We start from the raw sequence: 25,833 nt of genomic DNA on the forward strand, positions 1-25,833 counted from the left end.
TATGCCTTTTGCTTCTAAAATTAATCCGTAATATAATGAACACAGTTTTTCAATGATGCAGGGAGGATCAGATTATACTTTATAGTCCTTACTGTGAAAGTCTTCAGGTAGACCTACAATTAAGAATACTACATTATTTAATTTTGCAAATCCATAGCCTGTTTCCTTATTTAACTTAAATTCTATGCTGTTTAGTCTAGGTAGTATGAAATTAAAATGGTAAGATAATTCAGTTCCTTGAAATAATTGTTATTATGTAATGCCCACTCAAGTTTATGAAGTTCTCAAAAGTCAGTTTTGAGTCAGATATTTAAAAAGCCTAGATACTGAGTGATAAAAATTAAACATGCCAGTTCTAACAGAAAATCGATCAAACACTTGTGAAATTTAATATTTAGTAAAATAAATTTGAGAAAATGGTCCCAGTTCACATCCAAACCACTACAAAGTAAATGCGAATACTGTACAGCACTGAAACTGAAGTCTAAGTCTGGAAAGAATTACATCAGAAATTCAGTGGAAACTTCTCACCAGTCATTTGCAGTTGTGGTTATCAAGTCAACCTACATTTCCATTCTCTTCAGAATGAGAACAGAAGCAATCCAGAAACAAGAGACAGTCACACTGCCACTCTCATCTCTGCGCACTGGATCTTCCCCAACTGCTAGCTCACGGGAACTCTCCAGTCTGACTGTCCCCAGCAGTGCTGTGCAATTACACAATCTTTCAATGACATCAAAATGTCATTAACTGACATTTTTTACTTTGGAACTCCCTTCAATGATATTTCCATAGTAAATAAAATTCTTGACTTATTGTATTATTTACAAAATTCAGCATTCTGTTATGTTACAGGAATAGAAATCTGAGTAGCCAGACGCAAAAAAATCTTAATTCCCACATACCTCAAATCAATATTGTTCAACTTATTCTCTGCTACACAGATTCATACTCATCTTAGTAGCCTTAGCAGTGGTTGCAGACTTTGGATAAATATAGGGTTTTTTCAACATACCTTTAAAATTAGGATTCAGAAGTTCTTTACGGTTTGGACACTGGAGAGCATTTCCATACACGAGATCCAAAGCACATAACAAGAGATGGCAGGAATTGACCAAGTCATCACTGATCATAGGAAAATTACCTTCAATATTAGAAAGACATAATACATTAATTAAAATTAGCATAGATTTAAAATTCCTTTAACCAAGGAACTGTTAATATTTTATTATAATCACTAATAGATACCTGGAAACACAGACTTTGGTGACTATAAAGATCTGGATAGAAACATGGGTAGTAAAGCAGACACACACTAAAAATATAGCACATACAGTAGTGAAATACTTTTGTTTTCAGCAACAGCAGCAATTGTGTAGGAACTCAAATACTGTACTGTGTAGAAAACAAACCTCCCCAAAAATGTTAATAAACATGATATTGCAGACTCCCTCATTCACAGTAATCTGATTAATTAGTGCATAAATAATTTGAAGCAGCATGAACTGTATTGTGCAAACTGCCTCAAGGGAGAAAAAAGTGTTACCCCAACTGTGGCAGCACAAGCCCCACAGTCTTTCAAGCATTACATCCTTCAGCAGATTCTTACTCCATCTGCCTGAAGCAGAATCTTGCTCTAAAGGCATGTGAAGGGGAAGGATGACCTACGAATGACACTTGCCTTTTCCCCAATTTTGCACTGCTGTAAAGTGCTGCAAAGAACTTTAACTTCTGCCAGCTAGACCCAAGTGTCCAGATATGCTAGAAAAAGCAAGTTCTGCCCCTCCTTCAATTCCCCCTATTTTCCAGCATGAATATGTATTTGACTCAAAGTCAGGAGATTATTTTTCTTTACCAAACTGTTTTCTTTACAAAAATTTTGTTGGTGGCATGCTCATTATAAACAGTAATAAATTTATTTCTCTTGTGCTTTACAAGAGTTAGAATGTATCTCTCTGATCTGGTTTACAATGTAGCTTTGTTTCATATACCTCTAAAGTGCTTTTATTTATTATCTTCCTGTAGAAAAGGATCCTTGCAACCTCTTCACTCTCTCACCACCTTTCACAAAGATTACATTAAAATTTACTACTCTTTACCAAACTCATTTTGGTTTATGATATTCCTTTAGAGCAATTGCCATAGATAAAAACAGTATTATAAAACACACAGTACCATTAATACCATAAATCACAATCCCATGAATTTATAAGCACAGCAAGATTTTCTATCACTCTTTCAATATTAATAAGTCTTCCCCTCCTGGTATGCTCCAAACCACTTAACTGAGCCCAATATGAAAGGTTTAAATCCTTGAAGAAATCTATCATATAGCAATAAACTCACTTAGAACACATCAAAATGTATATAGGATTAAAGAATTTTTCTAAATTATAATTACTTTTCTAACAGAAACATAGCAGTTTATTCAAATTTATATTGAATTTTCCAACTCCATGCTTCTTAAAACAAAGTAATTTTAAAGCAAATAATTGGAACTATTTAAAATAACAAAGTCTGTATGAAATTTGAATCAACTGTAAATATTTATTTCTTATTTCCAAATCATGAAAGATTCAAAAGAGTTAAGGTCCTAAATACAATAGCAAAAATTTAATCAATAAAAATCTTAGTCACTCCCATAACACAGGTTCCCTTTCATAACCATGAAGATTACCATGACAATCATAACTGCCAGCACAAAATCTAACTTTTCAGTACCAATAGATTCATACAAATGATTTTTCAATAACATTTCAAACAACAGCTTACTACTCCCTTCCACAACATAGTACCAAATAATAAAATAGTTATCCCAAAGTACTGCTAGCCAAACCCGCTATCTTACTTTTCAGAGTACACCAAAGGTATAAATGAGACTTGCACTTTCTGCATCTGAGAAAGTGAGTGCAATGATCTTCAGGCTTGCAGCAATATCACAGAGACAAGCCTGAACTTGTGCTGTTGCCATGACAGGGATTACTGCCAACACTCAAAACACAGCAAACAAAACTTAACAGGAATACTTAATGCCTTTAATGGTCAACCTTTGGCTTACATTTTTATGTTGCTATCCTGGATTCAGCAGTAGCAGTCATTTTTCTCCTTCTTAGCACCTGGTGCAGTGTTGTGTTTTCGACTTTCAGCCTGGGAACAGCGCTGATAACACCAATGTTTTTTCATTGTTGCTCAGTAATGTTTACTCTGACCAAGGACTTTCTGAGTCTCATGCTCTGACAGGGAAGAGGGGAAACCAGGAGGAAGCACATACAGGACACCTGACCCAAACTAGACAAAAAGGTATTCCATACCACAGCACATCATGCCCACTATATAAACTGGGGGCAATTACCCAGAAGGGCTAGATCACTGCTTGGATCGGGGTGGGTATCGGTCAGCAGGTGGTGAGTGGTTGTATTCTCTTCCTTTATTATTTCCCTTATCATTATTATTAAGGGTGGTAGTGATAGTGGTTTGTGTTATACCTTAGTTACTGGACTGTTCTTATCTCAACCTGTGGGAGTTACATTCTTTTGATTGTCCTCCCCATCCCTCCAGGAGCCGGCTGCGTGGTTCTTGGTTGCCAGCTAGGCTTAAACCACGACTGTTCTTTTTGGCAGACACCGTGGGGCAGGAAGAGTTGAGATAATAACAGATCTGACCAGGGTGTGTCTAATCCTATTTGTGATAAGCATTTATTGTTTTGGATTAATAGTCACACGCCACAGTGCTGATTTATTGGCTCTCAAAGTTATTGCTCTTGATCTCGGAGTTTCAGCATGTCATATCTTCCTTACAGCCAGTATTTGCTGTGTTAGTGTTCATTGGCTAGGGAACCTGGGCTAAGGTTCTTGTTTCGCTGTTCTTTATGGTAATGACTTGTAATACAACAGACTCATTGATCATGAAACTGATCTGGCTTCCGTTCCTAGTATGGTCACCACATCTATACTTTGGGAGGTATATAAAAGAAGTGTTTAGCAATTACACATCATTTTTCCCCTTCTCTGGTGGTCAACCTGTGAAGGAGACATTCCCTTACATTGACAGCCCCCCCCCCCAACTGTTTACAGCATCATTTGAGAGTTCTGAAGGTTGTGAATGGCCTTTGAGACCTGCCTGCTGATTGTGATGGGGATCACCATGTTCGCATGCATACAGAGTGTGTTTTACCCACAATTTTGTCTGATCTCAAAAGTTAAGCAGAGTCGGGTTCAGGTCTTGTCTAGGGTTAGACGGCAATATAGGAGGACCAAGAGATTTTCCCCAAGGCTGGACAGTCATGACGGGCATGGTCTGTGGGACAGTACGGGCAAGTATGGCCCTATCAGTGGTCCCCTCCAGAGCTTTGGAACTTCACCACTGAACAAGTGCAAAATCCAGAAAAAAATAGTAAAACACTTAAATGAAGTGTGTTGTTATCCTGGTCATACCAGAGAGGGACAAATCATGGCAACGTGCTGGGGCTTGGCCTATGCTTACAGAGCCCTGTTCAACACTGTCCAGCACCTTCAAAGGGAAAAAAATGTCTCTGGATCTGATGGCAAAGTAACAGACAATGCAGCTACTCCAACTCCAAAAAGAGCAGCTACGCTAAGCCCAGCGATAAGTTCAGCAGCTACTCAAACTCCAACCACAACAGACAACGCAACTACTCCAGCTCCAAGCACAACAGCTACACCAGCCCTAGTGACAAGTACAGCAGCTACTCAAACTGACTACAACAAACAATACACCTAATCCAGCTGCAAACACAGCAGCTACACCAACCCCAGAATCAAGTACAGCAGCTACCCAAACACCAACAACAGATACTGCAACCACTGTAACCACAGTGATAATCAATGCAGCTAAACCAGGGGACCAATTAGTCCCAGTATCGGTTGCCCCTGTTTGCAAGGGGAAAAGCAAAAAAGAAGCAAAAAAGATGAAGCAAGGTAAAGATACAAAGCACTTATTAACCGGGACAGTATCTGATCAGGAGTTATTCGTACGTGAATCAGAGGCAGAAGAACAAAAAGATGTGGCTTCTCGACCCTGGACCTCAACTGAGCAACAGTTCAAAGGCAGGGTCTCCTCTAAACATCACGCAACTGATGCTACATGGAGTAAGTGGGCTGCACTAATTACACAACTAACTCAAATAGGAAAATCCCAGTCGTTCAGGAATTCTAGAAGTCATCATGGACTGGCCAGAGGGCAAAGATTTTGGAATGTCAACAGAGGAGGAGGAGATGCATGCTGAAGAGGCCCCACCATATAATAAACTGTCAGAAAGTGAGAGGCAATATGCCTTGTTTACTGGTGGGACCTGCCATATTGTGAGAAAGCATCAGAGATGGAAGGCAGCTGTATGGAGACCCCTACGATAAGTTGCAGAAACTGCTGAAGGAGAGGGCGAATCGAGTCAAACTGTAAAGGTGAAAGCCATCCAGCTGGCCTTGGACATTGCTGAATGAGAAAAATGGCCAGTACTTTATCTCTACAATGACTCATGGATGGTGGCAAATGCCCTGTGGGGGTGGTTGCAGCAATGGATGCAGAGCAACTGGCAAGGCAGAGGTAAACCCATCTGGGCTCCTGCACTCTGGCAGGATATCACTGCCTGGGTACAGAACCCAGTGGTGAAGGTATGCCATGTAGATGCTCATGTACCCAAGAGCCAGGTCACTGAGGAACACCAGAACACGCAACAAGAAAATAAAGCTGCTAAGACTGAAATAGCTCAGATGGACTTATATTGGCAACATAAGGGTGCATTATTTTTGGCCCAGTATGCCCATGACAATTCAGGCATCAAGGCAGAGATGCAACATACAGATGGGCTCATGATCGAGGGATGGACCTAACAACGGACACTATTGCCAAGGTTATTCACGAGTGTGAAACGTGCCGCAATTAAGCAAGCCAAGCAGTTAAAGCCTCTTCAGTATGGAGGACAACAGCTGAAGGACAAATATGGGGAGACCTGGCAGATTGATTATATCACACTCCAACCAACCCACCAAAGCAAGCACCATCTGCTTACCATGGTGAAAGCAACCACCAGATGGCTGAAAGCAACCACCAGATGGCTGGAAACATACGCTGTGCCCCACACCACTGCCCGGAACACTATCCTGGGCCTTGAGAAACAGATTTCATGGCAACACAGCACCCCAGAAAGAATCGAGTCAAACAATCGGACTCATTTCCAGAACAACCTTAGACACTTGGGCCAAAGAGCATGGCACTGAGTTGATATATCACATCCCCTAGCATGTACCAGGCTCTGGGAAAATCAAACAGTGCAGTAGGCTGTTAAAAACTACACTGAGAGCAATGGGTACTGGGACTTTCAAATATTGGGATACACATTTACCAAAAGCCACCTGGTTGGTCATCACCAGGGGATCTCCCAACAGGGCTGGCCCAGCCCAGTCAGAACTTTTACATACTGTAGAAGGGGATAAAGTTCCTGTGGTGCACACAAATAATCCACTGCAGAAGACAGTCTGGGTTATTCCATCTTAAGGTAAAGGCAAACCCACTCGTGGGTTTGTTTTTGCTCAGCAACCCAGACATTCTCTAGTTGGTAATGCAGGAAGATCGAGAAGTCTGATATGTACCTCAAGAGGATTTGATTTTAGGGGAAAACAGACAATGAACTCAACTTTATGCTGTTGCCTGCTATATACCACTTTCATAGCCACCAACTAGATGCCTCCAGGTCACCAGCAACTGGCCCTGACTTTTCTCTGACCATCATCTGTTGGGGGTCGAGCATGGGCGCTTTAACAGGCTTGCAGCAAGCTGTGAGAAAGTGAACCTCTGACCCCAGGCTGGAAGAGGAAGCGTCAAGGTCAGCAAAACAGGAGCGCAATAACAAGATGCCAGAAGCATGATGTAACGCTAAGCTGAAGCGAAGGTGTGAAACCAATCAGGAGAGGCAAAGTGGAGCGTGTACCTCTCGCGGGCAAAGTGAAGCAGCCAATCAAGTAATGCGTGATTGCGTGTAAGACAGTATATTAAGAGCAGCCTTGTAATCAATAAACGGAGCATTTTGTGAATCTACATCGTATCGGTGTTTTCTCCTCTCCACCTGGCCGCGGCAATCATCCCAACAAGGAGTGAACTTTGATGAAACCAGGTGAATTCTGCGGTATCACCGGCAGGCAACAAACCAGCACTGAAAGACTGTTACAAGAAATGGAGCCCAACATCATGGACCAGATGAACTCAGCAGCTTTATAGGCATTGGTCCATGCACTACGGATTTGATCTGTCTCTCTCTTTGTGCGTGTATGTATGTATGTATGTTTATATATATATGACAAGTGATGGCATATTGAAAAATATGAGATCTGAGCATGATGTGAACAGTATGGAATAAGGGGTGGACACTGTCCTGTGTTCAGCTGTAGCAGTCATTTCTCTCCTTCCTAGTAGCTGGTCCAGTGCTGTGTTTCCAACTTTTGCCCAAGAACAGTTCTGGAAATTATCCATAGACATGAATCTACAAAGACCTTCTTTCACTGAGGAATATAAATCTTGTCTTTATTTCCCCTCAAAACACTATCTTACACAGAATTCCAAGGGAACAGTCATCCATGCATTGCTTGAATAAACCCCCAGGTATGCATAAGCTCTTTTTAAGATGCATGTTTGATTAAGACTTCATACTATACGTGATCTGACTAAGCAACTTATGTCTAAAATAGGATTTAATCCTGTTCCTTCCTGAAGCACGGCCTCACATCAGTCACTGCCGACAATAAGCTGTTGAAATCCTCTACTATTCTCATTAGCTTTAATGCTACTTTTACAATAACCATGCAAAGTGCAAGGTCCTACACCTGAGTTGGGGCAACCCCAGGCACAGCTACAGGTTGGGCAAAAAGGAAATTCAGTAGAGCCCTGCGGAGAAGGACTTGAGGGTGTTGGTCAATGAGAAAATAAACATGAGTCAGCAGTGTGCGCTTACAGCTCAGAAAGCCAACCGTATTCTGGGCTGCATCAAAAGAAGTGTGACCAGCAGGTCAAAGGAGGTGATCCTGCCCCTCTGCTGTCATCAGACCTCACTTGGAGTATTGTGTGCAGTTCTGGTGTCCTCAACATAAAAAGGGCATGGAACTGTTGGAACAAGTCCAGAGGAGGGCCACAAGGATGATCAGGGGACTGAAGACAGGCTGAGAAAGTTGGGGCTGTTCAGCCTGGAAAAGAGAAGGCTGTGTGGAGACTTCATAGCAGCCTTCCAGTATCTGATGAGAGGGTTTAGGGATGCTGGGGAGGGACTCTTCATTAGGGACTGTAGTGATAGGACAAGGGGTAACAGGTGAAAACTTAAACAGGGGAAATTTAGACTGAATATAAGGTAGAAGTTCTTTACTGTTAGGGTGGTGAGGTGCTGGAATGGGTTGCCCTGGGAGGTTGCGAATGCTCCATCCCTAGCAGTGTTCAAGGCCAGGTTGGATGAAGCCTTGGGTGATATGGTTTAGTGACCTCATGCTCACCAACAGGGAAGGGCTCGTTGGAAATGTGACACTCCAGGGAACTCTTGGATGCAGTGATCACAATATGGTCGACTTTGAGGTCCTCGAGACAGTGAGAAGAGCGTGCAGTAAGCTCACTGCCCTGGACTTCAAGAGAGCAGACTTTGGCCTCTTCAGGAACCTGCTTAGCAAGGTTCCATGGGATAAAGCCCTAGAGGGCAGGGGGGCCCATGACTCTTGGTTAATATTCAAGGATCACCTGCTACAAGCTCAGGAGTGTTGCATCCCAACTAGAAGGAAGTACAGCAGGAGGGGCACGAGACCTCCTTGGATGGATAAGGAGCTGCTGAGAAAAATTCACAGGAAAAAAAGAGGCTTATAAAAGGTGGAAGAAAGGACAGGTGGCCTGGGATGAATACAGGGATGTTGTCCGGGAAGTTAGGGACCAAGTTAGGAAAGTTAAGGCCCAATTGGAGCTAAACTTGGCTAGGGATGTTAAAGACAACAGGAAGGGATTTTATAGGTATGTAGCGGGTAAAAAATAGACTAGGGATAAGGTAGGCCCCCTCCGGAAGCTTTCGGGAGAACTAGCTACACAGGATTTTGAGAAGGCTGACGTTCTGAATGGCTTCTTTGCCTCAGTCTTCACTGGCAAAGGCTCTGACTGCGCCACCCAAGTCTTGGAAGGCAGACACAGGGACTGTGAAAATCTAGACCTTGGGCCCACTGTAGGAGAGTATCTGATTCAAGACCATCTTAAGAACCTGAATGTACACAAGTCCATGGGACCTGATGAAATCCATCCACGGGTCCTGAAGGAGCTGGCGAATGAAGTTGCAATGCCACTGGCCATCATATTTGAAAAATCATGGCAGTCAGGTGAAGTTCCTGAGGACTGGAAAAAGAGAAATATAACCCCTATGTTCAAGAAGGGGAAAATGGATGACCCAGGGAATTACAGACCAGTCAGGCTCACCTCTGTGCCTGGCAAAATCTGGGAGCAGATTTTCCTGGAAGGCATGCTAGGGCATATGAAAAAGAGAAATGTGCTTGGTGACAGCCAGCATGGCTTCACTAGGGGAAAATCCTGCCTGACCAATTTGGTGGCCTTCTATGATGGGGCTACAAAGATGATGGACGGGGTGGAGCAGTTGACGTCATCTACCTGGACTTATGCAAAGCATTCGACACTGTCCCACATGACATCCTTGTCTCTAAATTGGAGAGACATCAATTTGATAGGTGGACCACTCGGTGGATAAAGAACTGGCTGGATGGTCGCACTGAAAGAGTTGTGGTCAATGTGGTTCAATGTCCGGCTGGAGACCCGTAACGAGTTGTGTCCCTCAGGGATCGGTGTTGGGACCGGTCTTGTTTAACACCTCTGTCGCTGATGTGGACAGTGGGATTGAGTGCGCCTTCAGCAAGTTTGCCAATGACACTACGCTGTGTGGTTCGGTCCTTTCCAACCTTAACTATTCTATGATTCTATATATGCATTGCAATATATTGCTTGTTCATCACATTATTTCTGACAGAAGCAGATTAACAGAGTATCCCCTTAGGTGTTCCAAAGGAATCTGATTCTTCAAGACAGTCAGCCATTTATATATATACCGCTATGTCCAAAATGCAAGAGAAAACCACCCTTGCCAGACAGGTAAATGCAGACCTATTTAATAATGCATATGTTTGTTTGATACAGTTGCTGCATGCTCACTTTTTAAAAAGGCAGGGGGACAAAAAGGCTATTAAATGCTCACTGTGATACTAGCATTAAGTATTCACACCTAGAATTGTATGATAAATTTTTACGAAGTTATAGGAAAAAAAATGTTAAATATGTTCAGTGTTGCTGGAAACTTAGGAGGAATATAAATATTCTTTGTTCCAAGTAAATATATACACCTTACGTTAATTACAACACCTAAATATGAATTAAAATTCTAAACTACCTTTTCCCCTTGGAATTACAGCATAAACCTTCACAACACTGGAAACTTTGTAAAATATTCCACATAAAAGCTACCAAACTATTTTTATGTACAGCTCACCTGTAGTGTGGTAAAATATACAGCTGGGGACATTAAGACAGAATACATTCTGTCTTTAGGCTGTTCTGAGAAGGTCCTTTCTCAAAAGGCATTTCTGAATTCAGAAATGCCTGCACCTAATTCAGTGTTTAAGGACTTATATAAGGTAATGAGTAACAAAACCAGGTTTACTGTTTTTAATCCCTTTCAAATCTCTTACCTTTTGCATGAATAAACAGCACCCAACAAAACTGGAACACTTCTGTCACAGTACATGGTTGCCGTCTTAAGGAAAAATACAGCAAGAAGACACCCAATAAGCTCAATGAATTAAGCCAGACAAAAGAACATACAACATTCAGTAATTTTAAAAGAAAATTAGTGTGGCCAAAATCTTACACCCTTCCCACAAAAACCTGACTAAACATAATAAAGCAAGCCACACATTGGTTTAGTGCAGACACAAGCGGAACCCCACTCTCAGTCTGCATGTAATGACCCAAATGTCACTACAACAAACCAACACAGCAGATTCCATTAAAAACAGACCAAGACCTGAGGAGAAAAATCACTGTAAATTTCATGTTAAACATGGCTGGCCTAAACTTTTTTTTTTTAAAGCAAAATTGTGATCCTATTTCCAAAGAACAGGTAAATATCCAAATTTTAAAACTACAGAAAATGGTTTTTTTTTTTCTTTTTCCCACAGCAAATGGTACATAGAGTCAATTGAAATATTTTGAGAGCCAGAGCTGAAACTCCTTCAGAAGCATTCTGACCAATATAAACAGGTATACATTCTTGGAGAAAGTTACACTGTTGATGTTAATACACTCATTACAGGTAAAACTTTCAGAACTCTGTGCTCACAAGAGTGTTATCTCTGTACTAACATAAAGCATTTTGTAAAGGGTTTCATACAGTATACAGAATTTTCAAATATATTAAATGATTATCAGAACCAAGATCTTCTGCTGGTCTTTGTTTAAGAGGCTTTCAAATAAAAAGTCATTCACAAGACTCCGTCATAAATCAAGTTTTGTAGCTCTTGAGTATTTGTTATTTCTTAATACTGCCACATACACCATATTGGACTTCCTATTTCACATTTACGGGTAACAAGATTGCTTTGTGTTCTTGGTAACATAAAAATCTTGACAAAGTAATTAATTCATTCAAATATTTTTTTTATCCATCTCACCCCCCCCCCCCCCCCCCAACTGGAAACTACGCTCAAGTATTTACTATGTGGATTTAAAAACAAACTAAACCCCCTCCCCTAGCACCAATTTTTATAACACCGCAGCATTCCTAGTTTCCATGCAACAGGTCACTGGAAGTGCTATTTCATATACTGCAGCTCATCCCCAGGACAGCAGAGCATTAGAGATATGTTGTGTCCAATATTATCACATTGCTTCTAGTTTGTTGTTTTGTTGGGTTTTTTTTACATGCAATTTTCTAATGTAGATTGTGAAATAGACATGCAAGCCTCAAAACCAAGCAGTATTTATCAGGCTTTCTCCATAAGACTGTATTTAGTATTAAGCTCTTTCACTCAGGCAAAATCAATTCATGGTGAGGCTATATTCTTTTCAAGTTCTCCAGTAGTTTGTTCAGCCTTAATATTTTTTTTATTTATTTAGTTACTCCATTATGTTATATAAATAATGGTTTAAATGTCAAAATTAACAAACATTTCACCCCAAAATTAGTAAGCACCATCTTCCAACTTAATCTTCAAAATTATTTCACACCTTAGTATCCAAGCTAACCAACTAGAGGGGCTTACTCTTCTAATTATAGAATTGTATAAGCAATATATTTTAATGAAAATACACTCAAAATACAACTAAACCCCCCTCCCCCAAGCAACTTAATTACATTTTTGCTCTATTCTGCTCCAAAATCAGTTTGGAAATAACAGGAACATACCTCTGTTTTCTCCCTCTCTGTTGGCGAGGCTGATCTTGAGGATATCTGAAAATGTCCTGAAAAATGGGCTTATACTTCTTAAAAATGACAGCAGAAATGGTAAAGTTTCTCTCTATTCTCACAGTTCGTTCTCTGAATTGCACAGGAAGATTTGCCATGTCTTCCCACTTTTTCATCTTGTTCAAAAACTCGATCAAGCTGAAAATACCAAACGGGTTAGCTCTGACAGTTTTGAAGTATTTTTACAGAAATATACTATAGGTTTTCAACAAAACTGCAATTTCTACTTCCCTAACTGCTGATAGTAGCACTACAGATGGCAGTACTACAAACACAGTAAAGTACTTGGAGCCAGTCCTTCACCCATAAACATGGGTGAGCTCAGACAGCTCACAATATATTTTTAGATCCTTGGCTGATGACTATGTTAACTATATGTTCACAGTTTTGGCTTTTCCACAAAGACACAATCAGCTCCAACAGTCAGATTACTCTAAAAGCAGATTTCCCTTATTTTTCCAAATAATTTATTAAATAGAACAAACTGAGTTCTACAATGCTAAGATGATTCTACAAAGTATGAAAATTACTTAAGTTTCAGTACATTTCACTTCATAAATTTGGCTTTCATTTATTTTTCACTCTTTTATCTACATCCACTTTTTCAGAGTTATTAATATTTGATAGCCCATCACAGAAATAATTCATCCACATTCAATTCCTAAACTTCTGATTTGGAATAAAAAGTTTTAAAAGGAACACTTTTGTATTACATAAACCAATAGCAAAGCTCCAACAGTAAAGGAGATGGAGAGCAAGACTGCATAAGAAAATAATTTTATTTATATAGAAAGAACAAAAGAAAGTGAATTATTTCAGTAACTTTTTATTCAGTTATTTATAGACACAAACATTTGATGCAATTTTTGTTTATCAGATTATGACACCACTTTGTCTTTATAAAGCAGGAGCATGTTAAAAGTGAATTCTTCCCCCCCAAAAAAAAAGTGTGAATATTTTCACAGCCAATTAAAAATGGTTTTGCATGTGAGAAATTTACACTTTGCACACTCTTCCAAAAGAGACTACTTTTCAAATACTGGTTTCTTTCTCCTTTAAGAGAGGGAAGTCAATCTCTGATTTTGAAAACCAGTGTTTTGACAACATTGTAATGACAAAAATGGAACTGTTCTGCTTCTATGACAGTGAGCTATAACACAAAGACTCCGGTGAATTCTATCTTTAAAAGCAGGAAACAAGACAGACATTTAGCATTTGTTCTCAATTTGTAAATTTCATAAGCTGATAGGTAGTCTTTGAGATCTTGTGTGCAAAAATGAGCAAGAAGTTACCTTTGTTCTGAACAGCACAAAATTCTGGTTAAAGATACATAATTTCCCTCAGCTGTCCCTTTGCTCACAGGGGGAACTGCTTTTCTGCAAGCCACGTACAAGGCACATGCTAGCCAGTGCAGATCATTTCTCTGTGAATTAAAACATCAAGCATCTAAGACTCCATTGAAAAGAAAAGCATCCTCTTCAGCTATGTACCCAACATCAGGAAAAAGGTTAGGACCTCGTCCTAAATGAATGAAGTTCAACCAGTGACAATGCTGCTCTGCTGTTTTAAAGTTCTGTTGAGCTACTCTGATTTTAACTCAAATAAAACCAGGTGCTAAACAGATACTTAACAGTGAACCATGTCAGACCTAAAATTGCAGGTACTAGTTACCTGTATAAATGTCACTCTTGATCCAAAGTTAACAATGTGATAGAAGAGCAACACAAAACGTAACATTTTGTACTGCCTTGCTGTTAAAAAATATATACAAAAGCTACAGGTCTTTACAATCAGAACATTCTGCCCTGAAAAGACAGCAACAGAAAAAGTTTCCTTTTTTTCCTGTATTATGCAACAGAACTGTTACTCAATATGTACTTCAAGACAGAAATTAATTCTAATGAAAGCCTTTGAAATATTAGATGCTCTCTGACTAAAAAAAAAAAAAACAAACAAAAAACAAAAACCACTTTAACGAGAAACGGTCGGGGGGGAGGCAGGGAACAGAACACTGAATTTGATGCTGTGGGCTTCTTGGGCTATGTGGTATCCAGGCCCCACTAAATGTGAGTTAACTGTTTCACATTGGTCCTCTAAAGTATCTTTAGTTTTAAAGAACAATGTTTGTGTTGTAAGTCTGTGGTGAGATAACAAGATTTAGTAACCCCACTAAACATGAATGAATGATTTCACACCATCCTTGTACTTATCAGTTAGTTTAGAGACAGAGCCTCCCAAACATATGCTAGCTTGGGATACTCCTGTCCTGCTATAAATTTTGCAAGAAGGTCACACTGTTTCAAATCTGTTATAAATTGAGACCACAACGGATCATAATCCAATTAGAATTTTATTAATTATAGCAAGTAGAATATGAGCAAAGACAGCGCTGGACGGCAGGGGAGTCTGCGCTCCGCCTACTGCCGTGCTGAGCAGTTCAAAAAGCCCTCCCTTATACATCTTTTACTTCCGTGTTCATGACGTAGTTGAGGTACTCTGCGCATGCTTCAGCTGTTGCTAGGGGGGTCGACTTCTGCCTCCCGGTGGTCGGTGAGGCCGAAGTAAGAAGTCTTCCTCCTTTGTTCCATAGTTGACCCTTCATTTATGTCCTTATATGGAGTGGTTTGTCTTATTTCTGCCAGTTCCTGGAACATCTTGCAAGCCAGTTTCTGTAACACCTTGTGGTCATCTTATGTTTGCATACACGGTTTCTGGTTTAATTGGTGTAAGCGATTGTGGTTTAATTGGTGTAAGCGATTGCGGTTATCTTATCTTGCATAAACTGTGTCCGTTAACTGTGTGCATAAGCAATTTCATATCTTTTGTTGTCTAACCTTTATATTGGGCTTAACATATATATACCTAACATATATCTTAATAAACAATACCTTATTCTTTAGTTTTTCACAATCCCCCCTTTTTCTTTTTATCCTATTATTGTTTATTAGATGCTGCTTTCATTCTCAGCACTGCAAATAAACCTTTTTTCACAATCCCAACATTTATCAGAACACTCACAGGGTAATACCTCACAATTACAATCAGTGTAGTCCCTACGTGGCATAATATATTCACAACAATCTTCATCCTCATCAATAGATACACTTTTATAATTTGCCCCAGACCTCATAGTTAAAATAAGCAGTTTAGCTATGTCAAATCGTTCCCTAATAAAGTGTAAAATATAGCATAATATACAAGGCCCAAATATAAGTCCCAAAATCAACATGATAAGCGGTCCTGCTAAAGTGGACAACAAAGTGGTTAGTCAAGGTGAAACATTAAACCAGTTTTCATACCATGACCTGCCCGCCTCACGATCTTTTTTACGTTGATCTAACCTTTTCCGGAGTTCAGACATGGTGTCCTGTACTACTCCAGTAGGGTCAGCAAAAGAACAACATTCTTCATTGAGAGCTACACATAACCCTCCTTCTTTTAAGAACAATAGATCTAATCCTAAACAGCAATCACTAAGATTAAATTTTCCACAGACCACTCCTTCTTGAGCCAACAGGTAATCTAAAACCACACGATTCTGATATATTGCAGATTTCATTTTAGTATTTTGCTTTGCAATTAATCCTAATGCAGTTTCTGTTTTATTTACTACTATTTCTACCACAGCTTGTGACCTTATAATTCTATTCAACATCCATATAGGAGTTCTGTATCCCCAGGATGCATCTTCGGCCCAAGTTGCCAAATCATAATAGATTATTCATTCAGGTGGCCACTCATTGTCTTTCCATTTTGTAACTCTCTTTTATATTGTTTTCTCCTTAATAAGAAGAAATTAGGTCTGATCATTCCTAATATACATGAACCTGTCCAATTTTGGGGTAAAAATGCAAAAGTTATTTTACCACAGATTCAATAATATCCATCTGGAGTAGGCCAACTGTTTGGTATGTTAGTTCCATTAGTCCAGTTACTGAATTGGTGATTTATTTCTATGGGATTTCCCCATCTTCCCCAGTCTTTCTTTGCTCTCTTCCACATATAACCCCCTTCACAAAGTAAATTTCCTATTGGTTTTACACCATTTTCTAAATTTTGCCAACAACTTTTTCAGATTATACCCGTTTGCAAGATCCATTGTTGTCTCCTTTTGTTTCCTTTTCGATTTTTCCAGATTGTAGGGTCGCTTGTATTACTCTCCATTGCCTCCCAGGCCCATCTCTTTCCCTGGTTAGTTCCCCTACAAACATAGCAGTTAGTTACATTCAATGCTTTAGATATATTTTCAGCAAGATTTACAAGGAGATTTTTAGCAACTGTGAGAATTTCATATTGGACTCCAGGTTTTGTTTTTTTTGATCTTAATACTAATAATCACAGCTGGGTCTTCCCCAGTTCCATATATTTTAAGTCCAATTTTAGTTACTTGCTTCTGTTTCCAATTTTTTTCAAATCTATGAGAGTTAAATTTATTGGATTGCAGGCACGGGTTGTACAGTTATTGTTTGTTTGCATTCTTGCTATTGAAGCTTGTAAAGTCTTACATTGATAATCACATCCCTAGCCTGCAGTATCCCAGCATACACAAGACCATCCTTTTCTTCCACAGAGGTGTGATGACTGATACCTAGCTGTTTGATTAGGTACATAATCAGGATTTATATGACATTGGTATCCACCTGGGCAAATATATTTTGGTTGGCTACTGTAGTACTGCCTCCACTCTGAACTTCCACTATTAGTATCTAAATCATCATCTATAATATCACATGCATCAAAAATTATTGACAGTGAGGTACTCAAATTGGTTATAACTTCATTATAACTTATTCCAATTAATCTTCCTTCTGAATTTGTTCTCACTGAGTTTGATTGTATATGCAACTGCCTGTCTTTGTTCCTTTGCATTCATAAAAGGTGTGGTAGACCAGCATTTGAGTGGTTACTCTCCCTTGTCTAGTTGTGGTAATGCATTCACTACAGTTGTTGTGAATGATTTTAGAAGCCACGGCATCTTCCCATATGGTTCCTATCAGAACCGACACCAAAAGAGGTCCGGTCAGGATCACAGTGCTCAGCGGTCACAGCCCCAGGGGTTGCAGCCCTCGGCAGACCTTTTCAGCTGCAGCACCCATTCCCTCCGGTCTTGCCCTCTCTGGTAGGTTAAAGGTATATTCCCCATCGGCTACTATGGCAGTAGTATTTGACCCACAACAACTGTTCCAACGAAGTGGTAATTTCACACTGAATGCAAAAAGAACTGTAATTGATTTCTCAAAAATTGTTCATGGTCTCTCCTATGAGTAATAATATGCTTCAAATAATTGGGACACTTGGCTCTAATATACAAATTGCAGTGTTTGCATATAGGAGGACATGGACTAATACTGGCCCTTATCCTATGGTTTCTTAAAATAATTTCCAAATCTATATCTTCATTTCCCATATCAGATTTACAGGAGTCAATATGAATTCTCTCAGTTACTTATCCAAGTCCTCTAGAGGGTCAGCTTGGCGTCTCTGGGTTCAGTCACAACTTTCCATTCCTTTATGGGTCCTTTTACTTGAGACTTGTGTGTCCACCTTTTTTCAGCAGCTCTTATCGCCGTTTCTGTAGTTAAAAGAACAAGAAATGGTCCCTCCCAACGAGGGGATAAACTCTCTTCTTTTCAGCTTTTATGTCATTCTAGTTCTAATTCATTCACTGCAGCCGCCCCATGGCACTCCCCTCCAGGGCAGTCTCACTTCCAGGGTCCAGATTCCCCATAGCACACACACAGATCCGGTTCCACAGAAAAGCCTACTCCCCCACCTCTGTTCAACATTCCTTCTCCACCAGTTTTAAAGCAACCGCTTTCTTTTTATCCACTTTCCATGTTTCCTCCTTTACTCCCAGTCCACATTTATCCAACAACCCTTCAGTCCCATCTATCAACATGTCTGTTTCCATTTGTTTGCCTATCCCGGCACCCATCCCATGCTCAAACACAGGAGCTGCTCGAGCTTCCTCCTTTTAACATCTTAACTTCTTAACATCTTTCCCCAGTATCACAATCTGAACAACATCTCTTTAGCTTTTAGTTTTTCCTGTCCTTTTCCAAAGCCAAAATTAAGGGATCAGGAAGAGGAATATTAATTTTGCACTCTGTCATATTTGCATACATTACTTCATTCCATTTTCCTTATCACCTCAAAAACAACATTAATTATAACAATGTATAATAATTCAAAGTTCCATTTTAGGTCATTTTTCCTGATCTTCTAAAGTGTATGAAGGTCAGCATTGGTTATAATATTTTACCAACGTTTTCTTGTTTACACAGGCCCCAGAAGACCCTCTCAGTTCTTTCCAATGTGCCAAAATGTAACCCAATGGGCTTTTCTTCAGAATTTCCTTGTCTTGACCGGCTCCCATTTCAGCCAATCTTTTACAGATCTCTATAGCTTCTCTTTCCCAGTGCTCTGCAAATGCACTTATGAAAATGAGAGCACCTACACACAAGTTGTATGATATTCTTAAGGGGGTCAGTACAATAATATCTCTGGGTTCTGAAGATCAGCTCCCCTGTTGTTAGATCATAGTTTCGGTTACAGCAAAATTTCCTTTACAATCATGCCTCTTCAAATTTTCTTTGATACTTTTTTTTTTTTACAAACCCTTTCCCAGTTTTTCTTTTAACCTCCCAGAGGATCCTCCAGAACTTTTGTGGCTTTTTCCACAAAATAATCATTTTATTTCTGTTCTCAGAGAATTACCGATTGGGTATCTATAATTTAATGGCTGTACACACACAAGAAAATGCACAGGATAGAAAAAAAAAAAAAAAGCAGCGAGAGGGGCAGCCGGACACTCCCCCTCCGCCCTTTTCTAAGCTGCTCACAGACAGGATACACACAGGGTTACACAGACAGGACAGCGGGAGGGCAGCCAGGCCCCTGCTCACAGACAGGACACACACAGGGTTACACAGACAGGACAGCGGGAGGGCAGCCAGGCCCCTGCTCACAGACAGGACACACACAGGGTTACACAGAAAGGACAGCGGGAGGGCAGCCAGGCCCCCGCTCACAGACAGGACACACACAGGGTTACACGGAAAGGACAGCGGGAGGGCAGCCAGGCCCCTGCTCACAGACAGGACACACACAGGGTTACACAGACAGGACAGCGGGAGGGCAGCCAGGCCCCCGCTCACAGACAGGACACACACAGGGTTACACAGACAGGACAGCGGGAGGGCAGCCAGGCCCCCCGCTCACAGACAGGACACACAGGTCCAAAAAAATATAGACGCTTCGTCCGTCTCCGGCCGCTCTCCTCGCGGAGACACGGAACCGCGGATTGGGACTCCACACTCGCTTTGTAGCTATGCTACGTCTCAGTCACACAGAAACACAAAGTTACACATGGGATCCCTCACTCACACCATGGTTCCGCTTACCCTCCTCACGGTTCTCAGAATTTGAGATACAGCAGAAACCTGGTGGGTTCGCTTACCCTTCACCTGCCCCCCTAGCAGGTTCGTTCTGGCTCCCAAAACTTGGGATACAGCGAAAACCCGGGCTCACCCGATCCGCCTATACATATGTATTATCTATCCCCGCTTTGTATTATAATGAGCCAGAAGGTCCTTTGCACTTGCGCAGTGCCCCTTCTGATCATGGGCAGGGGTCTCAGGATGAAATAAATGAGTCTCCCTCTTCTTAACCTTTACACCTTTTAATCTTCAGACATGGACTTAGGGTTAGTCGGCGCCCAGTCTGCTTCTCCTGCCGCTTATTAATAGGACCAAACATCTGTGCTTTTGTCATGGTCTTAAGGCTTGATCGCCCAGTCTGCCTCTCCCCGGCTTATCAGCAGGACCTTTCATCTGCTTTTGTCAATAGAATTAGCATCTGCTTCTTCCCCTCCAGCAGTAATCAATGCCTTGGCAAGATGGCAATGGCAGGTATTTAGGACAGACAATACTTTTGTTTAAGCATAGGAATTCCTTTAACTCCCTTATACAATTTCTCTGTATTACCTCCCTGTACATTGGTTACCCGTGTATCAGTTCCCCCTTTTTCTATAAAGTGAGTAAATTCTTTTACTCTATTATTTATGACAGACCTATCCATGTTACCTGGAGAAGGCCTTGGTTAAGTATATCTCTGAACCATCCAGTAACTCCTTATCCAATCCACTTCCAACAATTTTAAGCTTTTGCATATTCTCCTGCAGTTTTCCCAGCTTAATATGGATTGATTCAGAATGGTCAGATTACTTTCATGCAGCACATACCTTTGAAATCCTCAAAACCTTTTCTGCAAGACACCCACTATATCTTGCAGGATTCAGACCATCAGATGTCTGCTGCCTAAAAAACAAAACTTTTTCTACGAGACACCCACTGTGTCTTGCAGGATCCTAACTACAAGATGCCCACTGCCTCCTGTGATTGTAAACCATAGGACGCCCGCTGCCTCTTGTGCATAAAACCTTTTTGTACAAGACACCCACTGTGTCTTGCGGACACAAATATCGGGTCGAATTTTTTTTTTCCCCATACTTCCATACAGTAATGAACCATTTTTTCCTTACTCTTTTTTTCCTTCCTGGGACAGCTGAATGTCCCAGTACTTTATCATTAACCCCAGGGGACCGTCCGGTGGTGCATCCGGTGGGCTGCTCCCTGCTTTATTCTTAGGATCTCTCCTTGGATCCTTTCCTGGGTTATAATTACGACTCTTACTCTGACCCATTGTCTTACTCCAGGGACCTCTGCCTGAGCCCCCGGGACTGGGACCTCTACTGGGACCCGTCTTCCCTCCCCATATCTTAGTACAATATTCTATCATTTTTTGCTTATCTTTCCCTAGGGTTCCAGGGAAATCTCTCCAATTATCTAAGATATATTCATGTGAGTCGAAGGCTTGCTGCCCTTCGCCCCCCATCTTCTGGAATATCCACAAATATACACTCACTCGCTCCCCCTTGTTCCTGGCCCAGTCCCTCGCGGGAGATGGAAAACGCAGTACTTAAGGGTCCACACTCGCTTGGTTCAGTATATCGAACCTCTCATTCGTTATATTCCAGGAAACCCAATCCCGCCCGAACGGCAAACCTGCGAACAGTTTCGCCGCGGACAATTCCGCTCTGCGAATTTCGCAAAATACTTACGCGTCCTGCGTCTTCGTCCGGACTCCCGTGCACAGAATTTTTATGGGATTTTACCGGTTTTTTTCCTTTGCTCATTATTCTAGAATTTAGGTTCGTCGGTAAGGTTGAGGTAGGCTGTTGGTCGCGGGGCCGCGAAATGTCGCGGGGCGCCTCCCCGGAGGACCAAAGCTCACCATTCCTTATCCGAGTCACGGCACCAGAAATTGTTATAAATTGAGACCACAACGGATCATAATCCAATTAGAATTTTATTAATTATAGCAAGTAGAATATGAGCAAAGACAGCGCTGGACGGCAGGGGAGTCTGCGCTCCGCCTACTGCCGTGCTGAGCAGTTCAAAAAGCCCTCCCTTATACATCTTTTACTTCCGTGTTCATGACGTAGTTGAGGTACTCTGCGCATGCTTCAGCTGTTGCTAGGGGGTCGACTTCTGCCTCCCGGTGGTCGGTGAGGCCGAAGTAAGAAGTCTTCCTCCTTTGTTCCATAGTTGACCCTTCATTTATGTCCTTATATGGAGTGGTTTGTCTTATTTCTGCCAGTTCCTGGAACATCTTGCAAGCCAGTTTCTGTAACACCTTGTGGTCATCTTATGTTTGCATACACGGTTTCTGGTTTAATTGGTGTAAGCGATTGCGGTTATCTTATCTTGCATAAACTGTGTCCGTTAACTGTGTGCATAAGCAATTTCATATCTTTTGTTGCCTAACCTTTATATTGGGCTTAACATATATATACCTAACATATATCTTAATAAACAATACCTTATTCTTTAGTTTTTCACAAAATCTTTGCTAGTTATCAGAATAATTACAGATCTGGCTGGTTTTAGCGAGTTGTGTAATTACCGGGGCGTCCAACTGGGCCAAAGGTGAAAAGCACACTGTGAGGAAGACTGCATACTTCATCTTTAAGACCCCTACTCACATGAGGAAGACTGCTTACTTCATCCTCAAGACCCCCGCCCACAATTATTGAAGAGCAGTGCGCAGACGCCAAGAGGAGGAGACTTATGATAATAAATTACTGGACTTAATTATAATGTTCCCTGCCTATATGCAGGGATTATAAATATGTATGTGAATAATTGAATTGTGAAAGTATATAAACCTGTAACAAATACTAATCACTCGCGCCTCTGGCTACGGTCACGTGCCCAGCCCTGTTTGTTTTTATTGACTTTGTCCCTTAATAAAACCTTATTATCTTGTTTATAGAAGTGGATTCGTATTTCACATGTTGTTTCAAGAAATGAGACTACAAAACCTGCACGCCTTCAACCATGCATGGGGCTATGTGCCATGTTTACAGAACCAAATTTATTATAACAGCGCTGAAAGCACCTACGTGGGCAACTTAACAGCTACTGATAAGCGTTCATCGAGGTAACTACGCTACGTTTGTCAGCGAAACAGCCACAAGCAGGACCCAAACGATATGACCGCTTTTATTTTAACACCTTTTCACCGCAATGACTCAGAATCACGACGTTTTCCCAGATTCAGAACTGGAGAGCCTCGCTCCCTGGTGGGCCTAGGGTAATCCCGCTCCCCTGCGGGCCCAGCCTGCGATCGCGGAGCGGAATGTCTCTCAGCGGCGCTTCCCGCGGCTGAGGCGCTACCTCCATGCGGAACGCGGGAGCAGGGCCGGGCCGAGGCCGCGCTGGGGGTGGAATGCAGCCGCACCCGGCTGCGGGGTAACACCCGGATGGCGTCTCAACACTGTCAATGTGAGGTAAAGACGGCCGCATCTCAGTGACTGTCCCCTCACCCCGCCTAGGGCCGATCGCCTCAGAGCGGCTCCCACGCCCCATCGCGCCTCACCTCCAGGGTGAAGTTCCGCTTCATGTTCTGGTAACTGAGCTAGGCCTCAGAGCGAGCGCACTCATCCATGTTGAGACTGCTGCACAGCTCCTCGTAGCGCTGCCGGGTGTCCCCCTCCTCGGCCGGAACGGAGAAGGCTGCGGCACCCCCGACCGTCGGCTCACGATCCTCCTCACCGCCCAGCATGCAGCGCCCCAGCGCTAGGAAGCAACGTTACACCACCACTCCTCAAGGGCGCGACAAAGCATTCAAATCCAAACACGCCGACTGTTATAAATTGAGACCACAACAGGTCATAATCCAATTAGAATTTTATTAATTATAGCAAGTAGAATATGAGCAAAGACAGCGCTGGACGGCAGGGGAGTCTGCGCTCCGCCTACTGCCGTGCTGAGCAGTTCAAAAAGCCCCCCCTTATACATCTTTTACTTCCGTGTTCATGACGTAGTTGAGGTACTCTGCGCATGCTTCAGCTGTTGCTAGGGGGTCGACTTCTGCCTCCTGGTGGTCAGTGAGGCTGAAGTAAGAAGTCTTCCTCCTTTGTCCCATAGTTGACCCTTCATTTATATGTCCTTATATGGAGTGGTTTGTCTTATTTCTGCCAGTTCCTGGAACATCTTGCAAGCCAGTTTCTGTAACATCTTGTGGTCATCTTATGTTTGCATAAACGGTTTCTGGTTTAATTGGTGTAAGCAATTGCGGTTATCTTATCTTGCATAAACTGTGTCCGTTAACTGTGTGCATAAGCAATTTCATATCTTCTGTTGCCTAACCTTTATATTGGGCTTAACATATATATACCTAACATATATCTTAATAAACAATACCTTATTCTTTAGTTTTTCACACCGACGTCATGCCCTACTGTCCAACACGGCCGCTCATTAGACGGCGGAAAAACGACATAATCCTAAATCACCCCTCACCGTGTGCAAGCGTACGACTACAGCTAGCCAATCCTGGACAATGCTCCCAGCATGCAGCGGGAGGGGAGCACGGCCTGCTGCTGATGTTGCCGCGCATGCGTAGCGGGCAAAGCCCTACCAGCCGCCCTGCGCACAGTGGAGAGTGGGGTCTGCGAAAGTGGGAGGGGGTGTAGGGCCGCACCGTAACTGACACTATAGCGAAGCTGGTACACACACTACGAAACATTCATGGTCGTCACATATACATTACGGATTAACCGCTCAATAAAAACCAAACACAATGCATGCAAACTCTGTTAAAGTTTGGAGCGTAGGACTTCACATAACCAACTGTAAATGACGACAAATACATTGTGTGAGATCCGAATTCACACCTCCAAACAAGATAACAAGGTTTTATTGAGGGACAAAGTCAATACGGCAAAAGCAAACAGCGATGGGGGCATGACTGTAGTCAGAGGCGCAAATTATTAGTATTTATTACAGGTTTATATACTTTCACTGTTGCATTAGTTACATATGCAAAATACGAGTTCACTTCTCTAAACAAGATAACAAGGTTTTATTAAGGGACAAAGTCAATAAAGCAAAAGCAAACAGTGCTGGGCACATGACCATAGCCAGAGGAGCAAATGATTAGTATTTGTTACAGGTTTATATACTTTCATAATTCAATTATTCACATACAAATTCATAATCCCTGCATATAGGCAGGGAACATTATAATTAAGTCCAGTAATTTATTATCATAAGTCTCCTCCTCTTGGCGTCTGCGCACTGCTCTTCAATAATTGTGGGCGGGGGTCTTGAGGATGAAGTAAGCAATCTTCCTCATGTGAGTAGGGGTCTTCAAGATGAAGTATGCAGTCTTCCTCACAGTGTGCTTTTCACCTTTGGCCCAGTTGGACGCCCCAGTAATTACACAACTCGCTAAAACCAGCCAGATCTGTAATTATTCTGATAACTAGCAAAGCTTTGAAACAGTGTGACCTTCCTGCAAAATTTATAGCAGGACAGGAGTATCCCAAGCTAGCATATGTTTGGGAGGCTCTGTCTCTAAACTAACTGATAAGTACAAGGATGGTGTGAAATCATTCATTCATGTTTAGTGGGGTCACTAACTCTTGTTATCTCACCACAGACTTACAACACAAACATTGTTCTCTAAAACTAAAGATACTTTAGAGGAACAGTGTGAAACAATTAACTCACATTTAGTGGGGCCACTAAATTCCACAGGCTAACAACATAAACATTGTTCTCTTTCTACAACCTAAGTTAAGCTAAAAAGTACTTTATATTTTACAGGCACTAGCTTTTCTTATATCAAGCATGCAAACCCCCCCTTTACCTTTACAGATTCTTCTACTATGCTACTCCATTTTGCTCATCTTGTGTCTTTATCGAGCTTTGTTTTTGTTACTATAAACTTGTATAATTATATCCACATAACCACACCTATGATTT

The 25,833-nt window shown here is 41.6% G+C and overlaps 1 protein-coding gene across 1 annotated transcript in view; it reads right to left on the reverse strand.

Moving 5' to 3' along the window:
- Positions 1-23,711, reverse strand: part of LOC117438202 (retinoblastoma-like protein 2) — a 58,271-nt gene extending 34,560 nt beyond the window's left edge. The window contains 6 exon segments of the mRNA XM_034073693.1: positions 3-113; positions 1,016-1,144; positions 10,725-10,789; positions 12,440-12,637; positions 13,792-13,922; positions 23,441-23,711. Of these exon segments, the coding sequence (XP_033929584.1) occupies positions 3-113; positions 1,016-1,144; positions 10,725-10,789; positions 12,440-12,637; positions 13,792-13,922; positions 23,441-23,626 (820 nt within the window). The 5' untranslated portion in view covers positions 23,627-23,711.
- Positions 23,712-25,833: the final 2,122 nt, after the last annotated feature.

This window comes from Melopsittacus undulatus, assembly GCF_012275295.1.
Source record: "Melopsittacus undulatus isolate bMelUnd1 chromosome W unlocalized genomic scaffold, bMelUnd1.mat.Z SUPER_W_unloc_10, whole genome shotgun sequence".
In the NCBI taxonomy this organism is placed as follows: Eukaryota; Metazoa; Chordata; class Aves; order Psittaciformes; family Psittaculidae; genus Melopsittacus; species Melopsittacus undulatus.